We start from the raw sequence: 24,376 nt of genomic DNA on the forward strand, positions 1-24,376 counted from the left end.
TCCAGGTCTTAACAACCACTTCCATGCAGAAATTCTTCCTAACATGTACTCTGAATCTTCCTGGCACAACTTGAGGACATTTCCTCTCATCCTGCCACTTGTTTTACATTTTTGATATTACATTATCAGACTAAAGCCCTGCCAGTGATGTCCAAGAAATAAACTGTTTAAGATAAATCAACAAGACAGTGATTTCACAGGAAAGCAGACATAATACAAAGGTGTAGCGGGTAGAGGAATTTTTTTCTGAGGGCAGTGGAAATTTTTTTAGTGCAGATACCTGCTAGTCAGTGTCTGACACAAGAGATGCCTGCGGGACCAGAAAAAACCCAGAACTAATTTCTATTCCTGTAGCTGGACCTCTGCTGGGTTTCTCATTGCAGAAAACAACAAAAGGTAACTGAGAGAGTACACTGCTACTCATAGACCATTTTGTCCCCCCTGTCTCACACCTACTTTTTCTTTGGCCTGGTGGCATTGGAAGGCAAAGGTTATTTCTGAAAACAGCAGTATATTTTAGTATACTAGTATTTTTACTAGTTCTGGAATAATTTTTTTTCAATAGTGAATGACTGTATACCCAAGGAGACACCTAATTTATGAATTGTCAAATGCACATAACCAGTAAGCACAGGATGGCACAGCTTGCAAGGGGAAATCAGTGTCAAACCTGGGAAGAGATCTGAAAAATTCTGGAAAGAGTAATCTTTCATATTTCATAGAAACCCCACCCAATGTGGAAGGGAAATCAAATCATGCATTTGTGCTTGCTTACAGTCTGGCAGAAGACAACATCCCTGCGATACTGAAGGCTCAGGCAGAGCCCTATTGTTGGGGCACTGTCCTGCATTAATAAAAACACCATGGCTTTCTTGGCCTTGTCGCTCATCATGGCTACACAGTCAGTGAGTGTGGTCAGCAAGGGATAAAGAGCTTCACTCCATTCACCTGGTTCAAAGAAAAAAAAGAAAATTAGCAGCAGTGGAAGCACTTTATTTGAAACAAACACACATTGAGAAGAAACTTCCTGTTGCAGGACAAATAATTCACATTTAGAACTCATTTTATTTTGGTTGGATGGTTATTCCCTGCTTTGTAATAATTAAGTAACCTTACAGTGTGGTTATTGCATGAGGAATATATGGAGAATTTTACTTTGTAAAGCTGTTACGACTTTCCAGGCCATGTAAAATTTACCAGAATTTGTGCCCACACAACAGGCTGTACAACAGCAGATTTGGAAATCATAACAGAAACATGAACAATTATATACAGAAGTGTATATAACTGCATGTTCTTGTTTAAACAAACCCTTTCACTGCACATCCATGGACAGACAGTAAGGAGTCCATTGTATAACAGAAGTGGGGACCATCTGCTTAGCCATCTCTGTCAATGAGACTCCTCCCAAACACCCTGCCTTTTGAATCTCTAGCCTCATAGGTGTATCATTCAATTGCTTCACCATCTTATTGATCCTTATTGCATTTCAGTGAGGCAAGATGATGTTCATCTCCTACTTGCAGCTAAGAATAATAAGGTGTGAGATGAGAAATTAATGTAGGTACTCTTTTAAGTGTTTCCTGTCTCCTGAGCAGTTTTAAAGGCTTTAAGTTAGATTACAAGAAATATTAAACACAGTGAATTAGATGGGAGTCCTACAGATTGTTGGAAGTACTTTGGAGCTTTTCTTCCACTGAAATACACAACATATGATCCAGAGGGATTCTGTTCAAGGTCCTGCACAGGAAGCACAGAAGTGAAACTGAGTTGTCCAAGTCCTTCTCTTTTTACAGGGCAGGACAATATGTTTTATTTTTTAAAAGCACCAGAGCTCACAAACAGCACACACACAACTCCCACCCTAGCTGGCTGTAGGAACAAGGCAACATACAGACCAGAACCTGCATGAATGAGACACTTAAAGCCCCGAAAGTAAATTGTTTGGGATTTTGACTCAGAGGCAGAACTACGAGTCAGTAATAATAAATGTTCCTTTGATAACCAGCCAAAGAGGGGAACTCTGGAAGTCTGCTAACAGAAACATATCTGGCAAGAGTAACAGAACTATCCTTTTGGCTTTTGTTCTATCTGGTAGATGCATAACCTAACAAACTACACAAAGAGAAAGTTGTTTGACTCTGTTTCATTGCCTTAAATAAAGCAGGAAACATCAAAAGAACAGGCAAGGAATCACAGCTTATCTTCTAAATTCTATTAAATATTTATCTCAAAATTAGTTAGATGCCATAACATGGCCTTGTGAACACTTAGAAAGCAAAATACAGATGAAACTAACAGTGTTTCTTTTACTGCATTTAAGAGCTTTTCTGTAAGCAAATGAGAATAACGAGAACTGAAAATATTTTCCAGCACATCATCATCTCACTGACTGTATGTACATACATGTATATATATGTATATACATGCATATAGCTACTAACTCAGTGAAGATTTAAAACTGTAGTGTGTCTGACAGCACTTCATTTTAAAGATATGTTTATCTTTGGCAATCACAAAGTACACTGGTAAAGATTATGCAATTATTAGATGGGTTTCTTTCTTCCAACATTCACATACAAGGCAGGGACTCAAATGAGGTAGTGAGCAAAAATTCTCTGTGCTGTGTATTCTCTTGGTTTAAAATTCTGGCCATGAAAAAACAAACCCTTGTCAGTCTGCAAAGTTCTAAATTATTTTTGCTACCTACTTCACAGAGGTGTCACTTGTGCTCCTTTTTTTTTAGTCAGTGGCAGTTGTTATTAACAGTAAACAGGAATAAAATGAATTGCACTCCCAGTCTCAAATCAGGTTGAAACAAGGTAGGGGTGTTGGGAAGACCAATGAGTTCACACAGTGAAATTTTGCTGACTATATACTACTGCCCATTTCATAAAAAATAAGTGTCTTATTAAGAGAACCAAATACATAAAGCTTGTAGGCTGTAATGTCAGGTGGGAAAATTCTTGCTTTTTTTGCCCTAAGGGTCTCTTCTCCATAGTAATAAAAATATCATTAAAACAGCTGTCCTCCAAGGCCTTGAAATGATATTTTAGTCTTTTCATATTAAGTACAGAGGGACAAGGACAAAAGAAAGAATGCTAACACTGGGATGAGACTCCTAAATTCTGTATCCTGAAACATGAGACTTCCAATCCCCAGTACCACTTGGTGTGCACCTGTGGCTGCAGCTCTCTTCACAGAGAGCAGAAGGCACAACCTGCCCAGGATTTTTCCTGGGGGAGGCAGTGAGAAAACTCAAAGAAGAAAAACAATTCTTCTCCATCTGTTGTTTGGCACATGTGGAATGTGTTATGGAGATGGTTTTCCGAAGAGGGATTTGTTAACTGGACTCCGGTGACGGGTGTTTGGATTGATTGACCAATTAGGTCAAAGCTGTGTCGTGACTGTCTGAAAAGGGTCATGGGTTTTTTCTTGAGTATAATATAGTATAGTTGAGTATAGTATAGTTTAGTATAGTATAGTTTAGTATAGTATAGTATGAATATAGTATAACTTAATAAACCAATTGTTCAGCCTTCTGAAATCACTGGAGTTATTGCACGTTATTCCTTGGCTGGGGGTCGTCCTGCGTTGATATGCACCCACAACAGAGATTTTCCATCAGCCTTGTTGGCTCCTCCATGTTCTCCTCGACTTCTCATTCAGAAAGATCAGCTCAACAGCCCATGTGAAGGGGCATGTCTGAAATGTTCGACTCCCACAGACTTCAATGACATTTGGAACAAGCCTCAATCCATTGTCATCTACATCAGTTTGCTGAAACACATCAACTGGAGAAATCAGAGGCCCATAACAAGCACTCTCCCATATCTGGACATGTAAAAAGACTAGCTACCCCCTGCACTCTTAGGAAATAACTGCTCAACAGCTTAGGTAACTCACGTGGTGTTGTAAAGCATTGCCATTTCAAAATGGTCCATCATAAAGCAAGGCACTTGTTCAGTTAAGTATGAACAATCCCCTGCAGTTTTCAGAAGAAGCAGAAGCCATGAATGCACATACCTGGGGCAGATTCTTCCAGAGTAGGGCTGCAATCTGCACAGAAATGGAGGGGCAACATGCATGATTAAGGAGCAGCAACACAGTCTAAATACAAGCAACTCAAATGCTCAGTGCCAGGGTTCTCAAACATTTTCACTGAGTGAAGAGGAGCTAGGCAGAAATACTCTGTTGCCCCGAGGCATGGAGGGCATGGGCTGTCTCCTCCACTCCATTGTTCTGATCAGAGGAACACCTGGATGGGGACTTGGAGGAAAGCCAGTACCTGCTAGCTCAGAGGCTCGCTGTGGATTACCAGCAAGGGCACTGTCAACCCCCAGTGATCCACAGGGCACAATTTGAGAACCACTGGTTTACTGCAATCACAGATTAAGCTGGCAGTAAGGCTGCTAAACAGAAGAGCAAAAGACCAGCAATAAGTTCAATGCACTTAACAGAAAATTACATTAAGGCACCCACAATGTAAGAGTAAGAAGAAACCAGTACTTTGCTACCCGAGTCAAATTCCATTACACAATTTCTGAGATAATTAACAGAAATTTTAGAATGTATATTAAGGGCTGAAACTCCACCAGTGAAGTCTGTGAGTATTCCATACTCACTTCAGTGGGAGGATCAAGCTGTCAGATGAAAACATACTACAGGTCAGTGCTAACAGTAAAAAATAACATAAGCTCTGTTGTAGCAAGTCCTGCATTAATGCAAAGTAGTTTACTAAGCTAACAGAATTTAAGCTTCTGTTGTTTATATCTAGATTCACTAGTCAATTATAAATCTGAATATAACAACAGAAAACATAAAATTCAACAGTGTTGCATCAGGACAATCATCTCAGCTAGATAATCAGAAAAACCTCTCAGTAAATTAAAATCCATCATGTTCACTAAAGAAACTGTATGTCCCTATGTGATTTTGTGATTTTAGTAATGAATATCTAAGCCAATAACCTAAGTATGTTTGAAAATGTATTTTTTAAGTTTCCTTTCTACTATTTCAGGCAATATTTTCTTTCACAAACGTTCATTTCTAGAGAGATCCTTCAATCAAATCTTACCATCCCTCTCTTACCAGTTCTGGAACTATCTTGTTTGGCTTGGTTTTACATTGCTTTCAAAGTAATTTCCGTCTGCTCTCTGCTCATTTATTCAAAACTCAGAATTACTGACTGGAAAAACCTTAATTCTTTCAATACACAAAACCAAAAATGTTGTGATTAGGAACTTAGAAAATGGACCTTCTTTGTCCTTCAATTCTGCCCCAGATTCTGTTGGTTAAACAGAAGGATTTTTTCCCCCTATTTTGGAGGGACAGCAGGGAAAAGTTACAGAAATTCTTTGCACTAAAAAAATCTTTGCTTGGGTCACACAGCGAATTCCACTTTTACATGGTGTAAGTGTCAAGATCTAGAGCAGATTTAAAAGAACCACTGAAAATGGTAGGAAAATATTATTCTAAGTTGTTTCCAGCACCCAATTGTCTTGGGAAAACCTTCTGACAACACTCAACACAGATTTTTCCTGTGAATTTTTAATATCAAAAATCCACAACATTTAATCATTTGTGTGAATGTGCATTGAAGGTTACTGATTAAACTTACATGTAAATACATATAAAACTTCATGTAAACTAGCTGGCAAACAAAAACATTTATAGGTATCAAACCAGTAAAAGGAATTTAGTCAAAGGTTATTGAAACAAAAACCTACACTCCTATTTTTTAATAATGCACAAAAAGGTCAGTCTAATCTAGAAAAACATGGTTGTCTAAGATACTAAATAAACTATAAGGTGACATGCAAAGCTACACAAAAAATATATTAACATTTTCACTTAATTTTTGCCTTTTTTTTCTTAAGGCACTCCCACTGCAACACTAACAATGTGATGGACATGAAGTCACAGACACACAAAAGGGACAAGGGCCCCATCAAACAAGACAGAACAGGACAAAGGAAATGAGAACACAGATCAGGCATTTTAGAGGTTCACTTCGCCCACCTGTGCTATTAAGTGGCCAAATCAGAATGACCACATGCAAAGAATGTCAGAATAAGTCAAGTACATAAGTAAATAAAATAATTCTGAAATTTAATGCACAGCTGCCAAACTGTCAGTCTAAAATTACAAGGATTTATTTCATTCGCATGCTTACAACTTTACACTGGGTTCCATACAGCACCCACTTGAGCCTAAATTTTGAATGGATTATTCAACTAAGAACTTGCACTGCCAATTCCTACATTCCAGCTACAAGAAGTCTAAATAATTGAGTGCCTCAGCACCACAGTTTGGGTTAAAATTTGCTTTGAACTCTGTTAGGTTCATCTACATTCAGCTCAGTCTAATGGGACTGCTTGTGGTCCTCTCCCATGCTTTAGCAGCCCAGCTGGGACTACCAGTTTTTTAGTAAGTAAGTGCCTGCACTTCTCTCATGTTTTATTTACCTGTAATAAGCTTTGATTGCTGCAAAGAAGCTGAAGCCAACAGGAAAGCCAGCAGAGGTGGTGTCTGTATTGTGATAACCCATACAACTGTTTTATCAGCTTAAAACACACAGAGTGAAAACCAAGCGCCACTGCCACCAATGGATTTGAAATTATTTCAGTGGGACCAGGATTTCAAAAGAAGTAATGGGCTTAGCAGCTCCCAGTACACCTAACAGCTCTTTCTGCCTGACATCACTGCTGAACACCACCACTGAGCTAAAAACACATGGAGGGCTGTAGGGGAGGCTCAGGAATGATGCCAGCACACAGGAAGAGAGCAGCAGGGAGAAGCAGCGTCTGGCATACGCACTTGTCTTGAGAGAATGGCATGCACAGGTTGGTGTGGATGAAGATGGTGGTGAGGATGATGAAGGTGGTGAGGATGATGAGGTCTCATTTAAATCTTCTGGATTTATCCAGTAGGCACGACTGTCCCGATTACCTTTCTTACTGGTACTGCTGACATCACACTGGAAAACGTCCTCACAGCTGTCACTCTGCAGGCGCTCCTTCTGCAGGAGTTTGTCCACTCGCTGTATGATACACTCCAGACTTTTGTCAACATTCAACCAAACTTTCTCCTGAAAAGAAAACATTTCTTTCCCAGTTTAAAACCAAAAGACATGTTGGGTAACAAATCCCTTGGCGATATATTTCCTCGTGTGATTCTAGTCCCAATTCCTCTGCAAACTTTCCTCTGGACTACTGTGGTTGCATGTGTGCACACAAAAATTATGGATATATAAATAACATATACCAGGATGTCAACAATATCTAGTGACATGACTTGTGTGCTAAATAGCAAAGATATTTTCTGTGTAAGCTTGCCAAACAATTTTAAGTTCCTCCTCTTGCCCTATAATTCCAATTTCTAGATGGCACTATTGTTTACTCTTGAAATTCATGTTTGACATAGTAATTGTATACAATCACACATCATTTTTTCTTTGTAACTCAGTGAACAACAGATAAAATGACTATTATAGTAATGCCTAAACACTGAATTAGCTTTATTTGTATCTTATTACTGTGACTTTGACTGTAAGTCAAAGTATGCCAAAATAATTACAACTAGCAAGGATCCATTTCCAAAATGAATTGAATCTCTTTTAAAAGTTGGTATTTCCCAATATTAGCAATTGCTTTAATTAATCTTGACTATTTGTGAGATTTAGTTAACTTCTGTTTATTTAACACAATGACAGAATTTACACAGTCCAATTTTCATTTTGATTGGCAGTGTGGTAGGGAAAATAAATTAAATACTTTGTGCAAACAGATTTAAAATGCTGTTCATAATCAAAACAGTGATTGACTGCAAGTTCTAAATGTTTATGGGAGTATTTCTGTAAGAGGAAGGCCAAATTGCATAGCTAGCACCCCCAAAATACACTTGGGAAAGTGCAAAAGCCCATTGTAGTGTGGTCAGTTTTTCACTTGAAAAGCTATTTACTTTCCCTTGGGCCTCACCTTAAAAATGCTGTGCACCTCCTCTAACAGTTTCCAGTGTTTAGGAGACCCAGAAATATTTATTAAAGCCTGCTTGTATTCCCATGTCAAGGAGTAACTGCCTGCAGGATAGAGACAACATCTTTGCTAGCTGAGTAATACCTCCTACATACTCATCCTATGCATATCTGGTGAGCAGCTACAGAGCTTATTAAAAAAGAAAGTAAATAGAACAAAGGATTCATCGCTTCACTATGCAAACATACCCATTCCTCTTCATGCCAGTCCACCTGCAGAGAAGATCGGCTATTTCTTCCTGTCCATCTGGCCACAAGTGTGTCTTGATCATTCCTTAGCATCACTTGTTCCCCTTCTCCAGAGGTTGGAGATGCTTTTGAAGCTATATAGTCTGGCCTTGCAGCATTCAGTCCATGTATTGAATTTGCCAACAGCTTGCAGTCACAAACTGTGACAAGTTGCCGGGTCTAAAACGCAATAAAGCCCCACATTTTGAAAACTTTTCATGATTCCATACACAGTTTATACTGCATTTTTTTCAAGAAAAAAAAAAAAAAGAAGCAGTATTCTGTAAAAGAAATTATTGCTTGAAGGTGCCTTTAGAATACTTTTACAGAACGACCTTAAAAAATAGTATAGGATCCCAAAACACAAATGATACATTTCCAAGGTCTGTACTACTATATTAGATTTGTAATTGTTGAAAATTTCACTGAGGAATGTGCAATTCAATTTATTTGCACTTTATTCTTCATTTGATGAAAACTTAGAACAATGTGCAGACACATGTGTTGTGTCTGAGCACTGGAACAGGCTCCCCAGGGATGTGGTCACAGCACCAAGACAGAGTTCAAGAAGTGTTTGGATAATGCTCTCAGGCACATGGTGTGAGTCTGGGAGGGCAGGACCAGGATGATCCTGATTATAGTCCCTTCCAACTCACTATATTCTATATTAAATGATTTTTATACCCCACACAACAGTTGCCACACCAGAAGGATCAGGTTTCACCCCAATCATCCTGTCTGAAATCATAAAAATATTTAAGAGGAGGGCTGAAGGTATAACCCACTAATCAATGCAATTTGTTCCCTGTCTTATTTAGCTGTGTCGTATTAAAGGATTTCTGTAAACCATATGAGTAGGAAAATTATGTGGCCTGTGTGTCTACTAAAATAACAACAAACAAGACATGAATATGTTATATATGCACATAATCCAGTTGTAGAAAATCCCACAGAACAATTAAACATTGTATTCATTTAGAATGAGTACTACAATAAATAATACATTTACATGAGGTCCTGTTATACAAAGCTGTATGTGCATCCCTTCCACTGGGACAATTTATGTCAAGCTGATTGGCCCCTACTGCTGTTTAGAGCCTTCAGATCTGCTTCAAGGACAGAAGGGTTTTTTTCTCCCTGTAAGATTGTGTTCAGCTGTGGATCCAGTCTGCTTTTTTGTTAGCACATCAAGAAATAACTTGTTTACATTACTATAATTCAAGCAAAGGTTATGTCACCATTATTCCTTATTTCACCAGTGGAAAAATACAGAATTGTTTCATTAACTTTCACACAGCTGCTGCGGCTTGACAGATGACTCAGAACATTAAAAAAATCCCAGGTGGTTATGGAGAAAAGGATATAAAAGAAAGTGAAGAGTGCACATTACTGCAATGTGATGAATGAATAGAGGGAATCTGAGGACATTGCACTTTCAAGAGGAGGTAAAGGCAAGAGTGTCAAAAGTAGGAGATACATAAATAAAACCAGGAACTTTTAAAGGTTTATATAACTTTTGTTTAGGTCTGTGCATGTTACAACACTCTACTGAAAAAGGTAAAACAGATGTTTCAAGAAAAACTACTAAAGGCGCAGAGAGAACAAGCAATACACTGTGCTTCAGCAGGGAGATGAATTATTCTCCTACCTTATCTGCTAGGATGGCAAGTGTTCTTTCAAGGCCATTAGCTGATCTATCCTTGGCAGCTCTTGAGAGCCTTTCTGCATAGTAACTGACTTGTGTTTTCAGGGTGTTGATTTGTGCAATGATTTCCTTTGCTCTAACGATGTCCTGTGGGATGTATATTATAGACTGGGAACCTGTTGAAGTGCTGAAAAAGAAAGACTGATTTTAGGGGGGAAATTGATCTAGAGGGACACACATTACAGTGGCATGCTGGGGAATTAATGGCAGACAACAAAAATGTACCTAAACTGGTGAACAACAGTGAAAGTCCAGTGGGCAATTGCACAGCAGGAACATGATGCTAGAGACTTCTCTGCCTTTAGTAAAAGTATTCAGATGCAGATTTACTAATCCCTCATACCAAGGGGCTGTGGGCAGAGTTTGCACACCAGAGGAACAGTTTTGCTGAGGAGAATGTGGGTGACAGATTTTGCCATCAGATACAGAACCACCTTTTGCAGGGACATCTTGCTCCATTCTCCCTCTCCTTACAACACAGATACTTCACTGAGGTCTTGCTTACAAACATGTTTTACCATATATCTACTAATATAATGAAAAGAAAATCTATGCTTCTTCTAACACAGAAATGCCACCCAGATCCATAATGCAAACACTGTTGTATTAACAAAAAAGTCCTTCTGCAAGTATATAATTTCCCCTATTGCAGACCAGAATCAAGTTACACCAGCAAAAGCAATTTTATGATATGTAAAAAATCAATATGCATCTTCAGGCTGATCCAAGGACACTGTTCTCTATGTAGTTTCTCTTAGCACACACTTAAAATACTAAACTAGGGACAAACATATCTTTATAAGGGGATAATGCAGCTACATTAAGATTGCTTATTTGACAGTGGAGACCAGATTATGCCCTTTTAAGTTTAGATGTCTATAGAAGTTGCTTATCCAATCCAAGACAGATGGTCTACAACTGCTGGAGAAAGAATGGCACTTCCAAAGGGTAATTTGATCCCATTTGAGAGTCATTCACAAAAGCTGCCTTTTAACTTAGAAAATTACTCTAAGTTGAAGTTGTGCTCTTAGTTAATTATTTGGAACCGACTGACAACTACTCCCTTTGTCAAGAAAAATGCTGGGTTCTTCCTTCCCAGTAGGAAAGGTACCCAAATACTAGGCCTTACATCATCTCCAGCTGTGCCAAGTGCAATATCCATGCATCAAGCATGAAAGGACACCTATTGTGTATTAACTTCATTTTATTATTTTTTTTCAGTCATGAATAGCTTCAGCATAGTGACAGCACAGAAGAACCTACTGTTTGCACCCATCTCAGCACTGTTAAATGGAGACAGCCACGCTGAGAGGTTACATGGAGAGGGGTTTCTTTTTCAGGAACAGATCATGACCTCCAAGGAGTGGGAACTCTGCTACCCTTAGAGCAATGCTGTTCATTTCTGCAGTGTATCTGTGAGGTAGGAAATGAGGGTTGTGTTCAAAATCATGTCACAATTCCAATTCTTATCCCTTAATGGATATTAAGGCAAGGGAGAAGTCTAATGCCAGTGTCTGCCTGAGCTCCATTACAAAAGAAAGATGAGGGATGTGTTATCAAAGGGTGTAACTCAGAAGTGATTCCTGGAAGAGTTTTCTTGTTTGTGCTCTGCCCACCCACCCAAAGGGCAGAGAACAACCACTTCCCAGCACTGCTATCCCATACAGCAAATTAATCTCAGGTTTTAGGGCTTTCCCTCTACTTGATTTGTGCTTTCTAGTGACTGGTGATCTTAGTGACAATTCCTCTGAGCAATTTCTTTCCACAACAGTGTGGTTAACATGCATAAAGACATAGTTGGCAGAAAAGGCCATGCAGCATATTGAGATTGGATTTAGAATTATTATATTTTTAATAATAAACACTTGCTAGGATGACTGGGGAAAAAATTATGGTGTAAAGTTCACATGTACTTACTTTCCAACCTGCAATTGCTTTTTCAAATGAACAGCTCTCATTGTGTTATAGCAGCAAACTGTAATACAGACTTAAATTCTCAGTGAATTGGGGGTTCAACCTTAATAAGAGTAATTTAGAGCAGAATTTCTGCATTTTTGAACCACCCAGTAATGTCTGCTTTTGATAGCACTGAACACCACAAAATGAGAAAAAATATTATGTGAAAATGTTTAAATAAAGACATGGATTACAAAAGTATACATTATGCCAAATCTGTCACTATCAAGGTTTTAAAATACAAAAAATTATCTTAATTATCTTCCATTACTGGCAGAAAAGTTTCTCATTCCAGAGAGTTTTCCCTGGAAATAACAAAGGAAAATATATAAAATCCTTGTGTTCTGATTTTCAGTTTTTTTAACTTCTTATGGTCAGAGAGAGCCAGAAGTTAGCTGTTCATTGCAAACAAACATTGCAGATGAAATGAAGTTCATTCACACATCATGTTCTACAAAGCAGCTACAATTACTTAGAGCACAATTAGGGATGCCATGATGCATGACATTAAAAAGCCCTGCACACTTTAAAACACACCAGATCTTTGCCAAACAAAGGAAAATAAAACAACCCAGAGAACAGAAACCCTCTATAGAACTCTCGGAAACAGAAAACTCACCAACACTCCTCATAACTGCTACAAAAACAAAAAACCAAAATAAAATTAGCACATTGTTAGCAAATACCAAAAGCAGAAACAAAACAAAGTATGACGGGGGAAATAATTTATTTGAGTAATGTTTTCAATAAGGTAGGTATGTGAAGTTGTAAGCAAAAAAACACAGATTGCCAGATGACCATGAGTTGATCTGGGGAAATGCTGTGAATGCACCAAGCACAGTTATGCCAATGAAAGAAGAAGGAACTGAATGTAACAATGAAACTGAGGAGATGGATCTCAGTTCTACTATACTGGCTTTTTGATAACATAGATGTATTTAAAATGAAAGTTGTTCTTCAAATGTTGAACCTGCAGTTTTCATGGACCCAGAAGGAACAGTTCTGAAAAGCTTAGAGGAAAAGTTCTGGATAGAAATTAAACTCTCCATTCAACTTAATTATTGGGTGAGGGGAAAAAGAACAAATCCACTTGGGAAATTAGCTATTGCAGGAGCAAGAACCACTTCAGTGGCTACACTGACAGAAGGAGGTAATTTCAAAGAGCAAAAGAGAAAGGGTGAACCTGCATACCAGTGTTCCTAAGTTTACAGTTTCCTCTAGTCCCATCCTAGTGCACTCTGTCAGCCTGAGTAATTACACTAGGCATTTTTGCACCAATCTGTTTATCAGTTCGTATCTGACTGACATTCACAAAATGCTGCTATTCATTTCTCTACAGCCAAAATGAATTCTGCAGTTGATTCCCACGTCATTCCCTTGTCCTATCAGCTCCAAATCCTACTAATCCTTTATTTGGAAGGACATTATCAAGGTCTCCTTTTCCCTGACTACAACAACTCCTTGTCCTGCCGCTCCTGTGTCTCAAATGCTCCACAGAGCAGCAGAAGCAATGCAGACCCTGCAGCACTCTCCCTTCTCTGGCAGCTGGAGTGGGTGCCAGGTTAGCAAATGTGACCTTGCCAGCTTCTGCAATCCCTATAGCTCATACATCCATACATCCACTCTTCCACAGAGGTCACTGGGCAGTCCCTGTAGGCCCCATTGGGGTCAAGTATCCTGCCTGTAGGGCAGAGAACAAATTCAGAAGCCCAATCTCTGCATAAACCTTAGGCAATGCAGGAAAGCCTCCAGCAATAGTTTCAGAACTAAATCCATTTTGTCAACAAGGAATTTACTAATCAGGCACAGCAGGTTCCTACTAAAGACAGCTCAGCAACGGGACCTGGAAGCTACAAGCGGGCTGAAAGTCTCCTGAAAATAATGGGTTGAAGCATGATGTAGTGCAGCTGAGGATGTTCAGCAAATGTTCTGACCCACAACTGGGCAGAACCCAAACCCAACACCTAAAATAACTAAAATAAATGAATCAACAAGTATTCAGAAAAATTTCAGTTTTCATAAAAAGACTCTTAGAAAGAGTCTGTCAGTAAACAAACAAATACAGTAATATAAGGAAGAAACTGTTTTCCCTCTCCTTCTTTGGAAAAAAAATGCACAGAAAAATATTCAATTCAAAATATTGTATAGTAGTACTATTGAATGAAATAAAAACAGAATGGAATGATTTTCCAAATAACTGAACATGGACCAGGAGGAAAACGCACAATAATAGCTGACACAATAGTATTTCTACTTACTGTTTCTTTGCCTCTTCAAATTTATGCAGTTTTTTCCTCAAGCCACCTGATTTAAAGCCTTGACAATGAGCTGCTGGTGCTCCTATGGTGACTATGTCGTAGTTCTGATCTGGGATGGACAAAAAGGACTTACAAATGAAAACCTGTCATCTTTAACGTGGGCAAACAATTGTGGACAAACAATTGTGTAAGCTCAAAATCTTTTCTGAAAAATTTCTGGAAAACTTTGCCAAGGTTTGAAAGACATGGAAAACTGAGTTGTTCTAGAGGCCCTGGAAATCAATCAAATACTTTTTCAGGTGAAAGAACCATATATGAATGCAGGTCCTTTGTTTCTTAATCTAGAAGATGGACTGTGAAAAAGAAGTATTGAACACTGGTCTGTATACAAAGCTTGCCATTACTGGAATCCCTCACATGGACACAAGTGTGTATTCATGATCACAGGGAATTACTGCTAAAAGAAGGGAAAGCCCAGATTATTTACAATGAAACAAGCTTGATGTGAAAAAATGTGATTTTGCATTGCCATACATGTTGATTCTGGAGAAAAAGCACACAAGCTTAACAAGAAACAACAGTCAGAACCTTTTTTATTCTACTGCAATTCAGAATGTCCGGAAGGGACCCAGCAGCTAAACCCAACCCTACTACAAAGGCTAACTTGTGCCACCTAGAGTTCAGTTAACTCCAGAACCCAGTTTTGCCACCTGTAGAACAGCAATAATTATACTTCCATCTCTTCTTTTGTAAAGAGATTTGGAATCTGAGAATAGAAGGTGCTACAAAAATGCCAAGTAGCACTACTACTATAGTTTGTAGAACCTTGGCTGTATGGTTGATGATGGAAATTAAAAAAAGTGGAGAGCAAAGTAACAACATCAGTGAAGAAAGAGAAACTAATACCTGATCCTCCATCATCCTGGACTCTCATCCTCTGTATATGCAAATTTGTAGGAACAAACTCCAGTTTTTTATCAGCTTTCAAGCTACTGGCTTTAAATGAAGGACCTGAGAAATGCAAGACAAAATTAAGCATAAAACTCTTCTCCTTGTGCCTATGCTAAAACATTCAAGAAGATTTGTTCATCATTTGCTATGTGCTGAAAGTAAAGCAGAGAAAATTAAAAAGAAAAAACAAACCAAAATCTTTCTGTTACTGTTCATGCCTTGTCCTCTACTTTCAGAGTAAGATAAGAGAACAAACAGAATAGACAAATATTCCCGGTAATTGGCAAACTCACAATAATTATTAATAAAGACAAAAAATATAATAACATTGTTTAGTCATCATAAAACCTTCGGGGTTCCCAATTTCAGAGAAGCACTAACAATCCTGGTAGAGAAGAATCATGTTTTTATAAAATAAAATCACCTTTATACTGGTGCAGGTCAGTCAGATTTTCCTGGTAAGTTAAAATAATTGTTTGGTACTGTGTAACTATTTGTCGACGAAGACTTTCCCAACAAGGAGACAGTTCTCCCAATTCTTCTAGTTCACAAACCCTGGGGGAAAAGAAAATGGGGAGGGAGGGAAAGAGAGGTGTTTATGTCCATAGTCCACTTGACCAGGAATGAGTTTCACATCTTATCAACAAAACACCATCCTCAGCTGACACACTCTCAATTTACCATGTCTGAGCTACTCACCAGACTGGAAACAACACATATCCCAAACTTCCAAACACACATCACAAGCACATGTCAGAGCACAGGCTGAGCACTACTCTGAGGTAAATTGCATCCTCACAGGCAGAATACACTGTACTCCCCCCAGGAGCCTCAGGTGTTGATCTTAAGTAGAACTTCCCACCTTTCTGCAGGAGCTCTCCAACTATATGAGGATTGGTAAATGATGGGAACTGTCTTGTGTCAGGTGACTTGGACACTTTACTGAACTGTGGTGGCTCTTTAATTAAATCTCTGACAGAGGTTAAGTGGGATATTAGCACTTATCTGATGTTAGGTACAAGGAGTATATTCACTGGTAAGGTAGGTACACAACAGTTTGCAAGGCCAGGGAAAGCCTAAGAAGTGTAAGCATTAAAGGCTTGCAGAGACTGCAAGCCTTAAGCATTAAGGGTTTGGAGAGACTGAAGATGAGCCAAAAAAATCTTCATCTGAAATGCAGGATTTTGGGCACTCAGGGTAGAATAAAGCAGGACTGGACATCCACAGATACAAACAGGAAAACCCCTTGTACCCCAACTGCCAGGTTGCCAGTCACACATGGCAATCCTCTGTTACATACTGTTCCCCAGCAGTGAACAGTATTTCACTGCTGTGAACAGTGTATTTCATGTCACATTTGTATTACTTTCTTCTTGGATTAGTGTATTATTTGGAATAAAGGAAAAAAGGGGAAAAAATAAACAGGTCAATGCCAGACTAAATTCAATAGCACATTACCCCAGAAAAGGTAGAACAATCATCTGTCAAAAGGATCCAGCACTTCTTTTTGCAATTCTCTCAATATTCCTAATTCCATAGTTTTAACCAATTGTCTGTGTATAATTTAAGACAGCATTTCACAGAGCAATTCCCACTCCACAGTACTTTGGATATTATCAAAAAGAACTAAATTTCCAAGAAAAACATCAGATTGATTTGCCAACAGGCAACAGCATAAAGTATATTTATCAGTGACCTAGATAAACACACTTCCCATTTCATCATAAAACTTGCTTTCTGCATAAGATGCTATTATGATTACCTTGTCAAACTCCCTGCTCAAAACCAGCCATGCATCTGAGCCCTGGTCTTCCTGAAGTAAATTCACAGCTTACCACTTGTTTGTCCCTTAGAGCCAAGACAGCAAGGAATATGGATGCCATAAATAAATAGGCAGTCAAAATGTCACACCCCCCAGTAGATGTTTCCTTTCAAAGGGCTCTGGCCCAGAAGAGTTTTATCTAAGAGACAGCAGTTGTGATTATCCAAGGACGTTTTAAGTCACCAGGATGTGAAGACAGAAACAGCTGTGCTTGTGTAGCTGTCTGTCATTCCTCCGGGCTGCAGCACTGAGGAGGGAGAACAGAGCACTTGGTCAAATTTGAGTGACTCTATGAATACAAAGTGTGATTGTGCACATTATTGAGGGTCACCCCAACTGAACAGAGACAAGGGAGCCTTTCTCAGTAATTACACAAAGGCCTATTTACCTCTGAGCTACACCACCCAGTGGACATATACAAGGTCATATTAACAATCACCTGGGCTGCTATTAACCTGTACCTGTTTACAACAGGCATCCACCAATCGCTGCATGATTTTAGCAAGAGCCTCTGAACAGTCACAATTCATGGCCAAGGCCTCTAACTTCACTGTCTACAGTCTTACTGAAAGACACATTTTTTTGCTCATTCACCCTGAATTCTCCTTATATTCAAGTCCTTAACCTACATCCATCATACATGGCATCTTATGGATAAGCTGCCCAATTCTCCTTATATTCAAGTCCTTAACCTACATCCATCATACATGGCATCTTATGGATAAGCTGCCCAACTCTTTATTATTATGGTTGTATCTAACAATGAACAGGTGCTTTTAAACCTACTGTGAGGCAAGCTGTAGAGAAACAAAGATGCAAAATAAAAAACAAATATCTCATGACTAAATGTGCAATGGCATACCCCTAGCCTGCTCCACCAAGGTTGTAATAGGATAGAGCATTCAATTTCTGAACAAGATAGAGCATTCAATTTCTAGAATCTAAGTACATACCACTAAAAACGTAACATCAGAAAGTTCAGAAACTCAATTAGCTTTCCCATGCTTTACAAAAAGTCTCTGCCATCTTCCTGTGAGAGTTTGTCATTTTCACAAAATATGAAAATACCTACAATGAATGGATTAACCCATGATTTTATTTCACAATATTCCAAAGGAACTGAAATGTCCTAATATACAATAACAAGAAGACCAGTTAGTATTAATTAAGGTCAGACTTAGTTAAAATCTATAGGATTGGATTAAAATACAGTCAAAATAAAAGCCCAGTACTCAAAAACACAGCTAAAATGCTTTAACATTCCAATCTTGGCCTTCACAAAGAGTACATAAAACATAAGATTTACAAACCACAGCCTACAAATGTAGGGAAGAAACAATCATAAAGGAGTATGTTGCCTGCAAGAAAGTTAATTGCTTCAAAAAAGCAAATTCAGACTAAACCTACAAAATGCTTAACAGATTTCCTTCTCTCTCACACTTCCTAAAATGAGGCCATGTCATTACTGTACTACAGCATTTCATTTTACTTGCTTTTATTCTGTTTTGTTTTCCATTCAAAACTACTCTTCTAACTCTCAAAGCCATTTCTTATCTCACCGAGTAGTTAGTGCACTAACACAGATATATTTATGCCTTTGTAACTCAGTAACAGCCACATCACTGCTGTATTACTGCACATGTAATCCATCCCAAAACTCACCTTGCTGCATCTTCCTCTAGAAGCAGCTTCACAAATTGTCTAGGGATGTGCAGTGACAGGATGCTCTCTGCCATCTGCTCCAAGATTCTCAAGTGGTTTCCATCGGTGGTTGGGAAACGATACATTCGGCAAATGGCACCACCAAACACTGAAGAATTAAAACCATGTTATTTAAGCCTAGGGTCTGACTTAAAAGTGTACAAAGTCTCTTCTTTCTTAAAGTAAATGGCTTCAGTTCACTATGCTGAAACACCCTGCTGTAACGATCTGGTTTAAGCAGGCATCAGTCTACCTTTTGCAGGCATGGTCATTCTGCAATGGCCATTCTCCAAGTGTTTGCAGGAAAAGGCTCCACTCCAAATGACTTACTACACTGCTAAAGAAGCTAAATTAAATACGCATTCACCTTTTAAAATGCCTTTTTTTTTTTGTCTATGTACTGTGCATTTTCCTCTCACACAATCATTTGCTGGAAAACTAACTCTTCTGCAAGATTCTTTTTGTAAAGCAATTTGCTTTCCTCTGACCCTTTCCTCACCCTGCAACAATTGTTTAGGAATAGACTATAAAATTACATGAAAAATGTTATATTACAGTCAATCTAATGGCAAGAGTTTGCTTCTGCTGTTTTTACAATACAGAATAGTGCATATGATAAAATGATTTATTCTGGTATGACCCTCAAAGGACTGCTCAATCAGCAGCCTGCTCCTATTCAAATGAAACATCTGCTGAAATGCCCTGGGGCCACAGGCACACAGGGCAGATCAGCTTTTACTGATACCTAAAGCTCACTTGTTACAGCCCAGGGCAGCTTACCAGATTTCAGTAGTGCATCCTTCCGCAATGAAGCATATTTGGATCTGATTCCTAAGGATTCTGTTAAACTTTCATCAACTGGCAACACAGTCTGAACAAGAACAAAAACAAGAAAAATCAGAAATAGTAAAGAATGAAACCTCAGTGCCCAAACAATATGCAGTGATGACCTATCAGAAAGACTTCAAAGAAATATACAACTCCACACATGCTTTAAATAAATATTTCAAATATTTCTACTGTGAATAAAAAATATTGCAGGCTGAAATAATAAATCCTATTTACTTCTATGCACACTTCAAAATACTACAAAAATTTTCATCCAGACTTTCAATTACTTATGCTAGCACAGCTCCAGAATCCTTGCAGGTACTGCATCAATAGTCATGAACAGATCTGGAGAATAAAAAGGGATTCTAGTGCACAGTGTGAATATAATACACATATAAGAGTGCAATGATCACCAAGATACTCAAAACACAAGCTTTGAAGAATTAAATATATGTCTAGGCTGAGCAAGTACTGCAAACATTTGCTTTCAAACAGTTCTGGGAATTCCCTAGCATCTTCATTACAGTTTTGCCTAATGGTACCTTCCTATCCACAATGTGAAATAAAATACCACATGTCTCTGAAACTGGTAATCCATGCACCAAGTGCACCAATGAACAGTACCAGAAGCCTCTTCCAATGAAGAACATGAATACTTGATAACTAAAGCTTAATAATTTTAAATTAAAATTATTTTCCCCGCACATGAGCACCAAGAGCTCTACAAATCTCAAAATGGCTTCATCACCATTAGGTGATGCTCCTTACAGTATTTTGAAAATGTAAAGCTCTACTAAATACCAAGATGGACAGGAAAGTTGATGGCAGACGTCAACCTAGCTTACTTCAATGCTGGCAATTAATCTGCATTCTTCTGAATTTGGTCCAACGCTCAAACTCACCCTTCCATTAATGGTATCAGGTGACCTTGTCACTGGAGGCCTTTGGTCAGATTTTTCCTCCATCTGCCATCCAATAACTGTGATGTTACCAACACGGTCACTTTCAGCCGACCTGCAACAAATACTCTGCGTTGAGATTTTTTTGGAGGAGGACCTGTTCATCAACAAGGAAACACTTATAAAAGGGTATTAATCTTCAGACTTCAATAACAGTTTAAACAGGAAGCTTTGCAACTTCATTTGTAATAATTTTATAATGGGTTAGTCCAACAGGAGAATATTCCCCTTATTCCACAAGGATGCTGCATGGAATGAAGGCAGCCTAGGTAGTGCTCTGTGTTCAGCTTATACATTTGAGGGTAACATGACAATGAGAAGAGATGCATGTAGTCACACATTTTGATAATCAGAATATACTTGATGTCAACACAAGGGAGTTTAATTAGGTTCATTTCAACTTAATCATGACATAAGAGGTTTTTCATCTCATCTTAAGCATGTTTTGAAGAATTAACAGTTAAAAGAAGGAAAATATTACAAACCTTAGTGTTATGTGCAACCTGTGGTACTTCTCCTGAAGAAGATCCTTTACAGTGAATGTCCCAGAACCCAACAAATACATCTGAAAGAAGATGAGTTCCAGAATTTTATTTACCTTTACAGTGAACAAAGGCTTTGACCACAGCACTGAAGTGCAAAATACGATTATCATGCATAGAAGTCCAAGAGCAAAATCATAACTAAATATACCATATACAACTAATTAAAATCTCTTGAAATTTAATATATTTGATAATTTCTAAAAGTTTTTCTTCTACTAGAGGACAATATGCATTTTTGTTTCTCTAGGATATACATGGAGGCATCTCAGTATATATGAGCTTAGGTCAAGCAATTCAGGAACACTGAAAGCAATGGCTGAACAGGGCTCAGGCTGCATCCTTGACCCAAATTTATCTCCTTGTGAAGAACTTACTTCCCCTGGAGGCATTAATTTTTCCCTAGAGCTTCTCCATGAAGCACTGAACAGGCAGGGACAGCTCTGCTGTCCCTGAGGAAGCCATGGAAGAGCAGACACATTGGGCCTGAAACAGTATTCTGGACAACAGTGGGAAAATAAACAGCCTGTGTTGTCCAAAAATCCAACTAACAACATGTGAGCGCTGACACTGACAGTTTTTTTTCAGTAAAGGAACAAACCTTACCCCTGAACAAAATGTAATGTATCAGTGATTCCCAGAATTTAGGTGTTCTGTTCCAAAGGAACGTTTCATTCTGGCATTTTGGCACAGGCTAGAAGCCTCAGTTAGGGATGTTAGATCCTATTCATTATCTAGTTTGCTAAAAATGTCCACAATGTAAGGGGACAAATGACAGGATCTTTTTTATTTAAATCCATGGTTTCCAAATTTGCTGCAGACAAGCCTTAGTTGAGAAAAGTGGCAATGCTCCTCACTCTGCCAAGCCAATCTCATTTGTTCCTCCTTTCCCTACCCATCTTGCTTTCTGTATGATCAGTGCTGCTATCCCTTTGTTTTCTTCCACAGAAGTTACTAATTTTATCTCTTTGCCTCTCATTTCCTTGCTCCACTGACTGGGCAGGCAACAGAATAAAGCAAACTTACTGTTCCCTGAGATCTATCTTTGACGTCATACACGGAGAGTTTGATTTGTGTCATTTGATTGATAAGAGAGTCTTGGAAAAAGGCAATGCTGCTTAGAAAGATAGGATTACTTGTTCCCTGTAATCATAAACAAAAAGCCAAAAGTTAATGCAAGGTGATATTTTTTAGGAAAGAAATGATTCGTGTGTTAGCTTTGATTTTAAATCTAATCTAGAAGTATCTGAGCACTCACCTCAATAATTTCTGTCTGAGCATGCTTCGTCCAGAATGCCTGGGGAGGCGTAGTTACACTCACTGCTACAAAACTATTTGGTTTTCGATCTAGCGATGGAGTTAGCAGCTCACTGCAAGCTTAGGTATGCAACAGATAAATACATTCAGATTCAGGATCTTTTTCAAGTTGCTGTAAGACTCTACATTTTTATAAAACCACATTATACACCCTGAGCAATCAAACCACAAAGGGCTTCATATTCATTCTATCACCACACTATAAAAGCAGACATCACCCAACTTTGTGCATGCAAACAGTAAACATGCAACCAGCTCAGCCTGGCTCCAAGCTCTGGAGCTGCAATTTAAACTTGTTCTCTTCTAATACATGCCTATCCACCCCTTGGCAAGCTCATCCTAAGAGCCCACATGCAGCTTTTCCCCTGGGAATCTCATGACCTGGCTGCATTTGATTCCAAGTCACGCTCCATTAAGCCCATTATCAAATGGCATTTGCCCAAGGACAACCAACAGAAGGGCCTGAACATTGATCAAGCAGCACTGCTGAGGAAAACCAGCTTGCAATTGCAAGATGACAGCAATTTATTTCCTCTAAAATGTTACTGTGAGTTTGACTGCTGGGAAAAGGACTATGGTGAATAGGAAACAATCTCCAAAAATTTTCATGAGTGACTACACAATTACATTAAACTTCAGAGCCAAATTCTATCTAGCTAGATACAGGTAGCTACAGTGTGGTCCGACTCAGCTTCAGCTATGTGCATGAAGTAAATTCTGAAATTTAGCTAAACAGCTTTGTAATTCTAGATATTTTTATTTATCTGAAAATAATTGAAATACCTCATTCAGCTCTGAGAATGCTTGTTAAGATTATTATTTATAACACAATTACACATAACTGAGAAAATTTTCTAATTTTTCATTAGCCTACTGTTAAGAGCATAACCTTTCAAATGAAAGTCCACTATTAAGCCAAGAAAAACATCCTGCAGTTGAAAATGTGGACTGAATTTTCAGCAAGAAAATATTATTCATTCATTCTTCAGGTGAGGTGAGTCAATGCACAAGCTTCTTGTCCAAATTCAACCATCTCACAATTAAGGTCACTTCTGCATCTTGCATTATCAATTGAAAGCAAAAACCCCAGGAAAGAAGTTAGGTGTAATTCGCAATTCTTAGAAACCATTCTGCCCTAAAATGGTGTTTCCAGCAAATCTCTAGTTTGCTTGAAGACCTGAACTGCTGTTTAACTGACAGTGAAGGGAGTTTCACTGCATCTTCACATAAACAAAGTAAACAAATAATAATAATAATAATCATCATCATCATCACATAGTAAACATTAAAATTTTGTAAGACTGATATTTTAGTTACAGACTTTTCTTTTAGAAACTCCACAAAATGAAACTGCTGGCTGCTTATCAAAAGATACTGTACAAGCAGGACAAAAACTGTACCCCATCTCCATAAAAATCAGAGCAAAGTCGCAAACTTCACTATATGAAATGCACTTCAAAATCAACACTTACAAAACCTCATACATATTCAACAGCACACATTATCAAAACTAGCATGAAAATCACTAAGCCTACCTAAACTGAACTCTAAAATTGGCTCATCTGGATCCTGAATGTTTCCTGTAAAACAGAAAAATTACCACAAGATTAGACAATTCACATCACTGCCTTGTGAATTCTTTCCTGAAGTTGCAATAACACAGAGAAAGAAACTACATTTTATACAAAAATATTTTTCTTTAATTCAGTGAGCCATGACTGGTATCTAAAACATTTATCTGGTAATCCTTGGTATCTAATAATTATTTGGAAAATCTGGGAAGATCTCCGTTTATAAAACATATTAAAATATGTAAACTTATACAAGATTATATGCAATATGGGAATAGTAAATGCTTAATCTCAATAGAAAACAACAGGATTAAAGCCTGAGCCACTACTACCTCCAAATTATTAAATCTGGGGTAGTTAATAGGACAAAATTTAAAAGTACCTGTCTCTCTCACTAATGAAAGTAAGCCTCTGAGGGTTAGAATCCTAATTTAATAACCATAAAAGATAAGAGAGACAAGCCTCAGCTTCCTGAACTCTCTTGAAAATTTTATACAATG

General features: G+C 38.3%; 1 protein-coding gene across 16 annotated transcripts in view; it reads right to left on the bottom strand.

Annotated features, from left to right (window-relative positions):
- INPP4A (inositol polyphosphate-4-phosphatase type I A) overlaps positions 1-24,376 on the bottom strand; it is a 111,184-nt gene that overhangs the window by 21,212 nt on the left and 65,596 nt on the right. For 9 of the 16 annotated variants that reach the window (XM_074535770.1, XM_074535763.1, XM_074535760.1 and 6 more), the window contains 16 exons: positions 23,841-23,885; positions 22,247-22,365; positions 22,015-22,131; positions 20,932-21,011; positions 20,390-20,543; positions 19,437-19,527; positions 18,618-18,765; positions 15,558-15,688; positions 15,089-15,193; positions 14,183-14,291; positions 12,544-12,561; positions 9,912-10,095; positions 8,225-8,443; positions 6,952-7,090; positions 4,027-4,059; positions 776-948 (listed from right to left, as the gene is read on the bottom strand). In XM_074535770.1, the coding sequence (XP_074391871.1) occupies positions 776-948; positions 4,027-4,059; positions 6,952-7,090; positions 8,225-8,443; positions 9,912-10,095; positions 12,544-12,561; positions 14,183-14,291; positions 15,089-15,193; positions 15,558-15,688; positions 18,618-18,765; positions 19,437-19,527; positions 20,390-20,543; positions 20,932-21,011; positions 22,015-22,131; positions 22,247-22,365; positions 23,841-23,885 (1,865 nt within the window). The remainder of the gene's footprint in view (positions 1-775; positions 949-4,026; positions 4,060-6,951; positions 7,091-8,224; positions 8,444-9,911; positions 10,096-12,543; positions 12,562-14,182; positions 14,292-15,088; positions 15,194-15,557; positions 15,689-18,617; positions 18,766-19,436; positions 19,528-20,389; positions 20,544-20,931; positions 21,012-22,014; positions 22,132-22,246; positions 22,366-23,840; positions 23,886-24,376) is intronic. The other 7 variants (XM_074535772.1, XM_074535768.1, XM_074535773.1 and 4 more) reach the window with 5 other exon arrangements.

This window comes from Zonotrichia albicollis, chromosome 2 (assembly GCF_047830755.1).
Source record: "Zonotrichia albicollis isolate bZonAlb1 chromosome 2, bZonAlb1.hap1, whole genome shotgun sequence".
In the NCBI taxonomy this organism is placed as follows: Eukaryota; Metazoa; Chordata; class Aves; order Passeriformes; family Passerellidae; genus Zonotrichia; species Zonotrichia albicollis.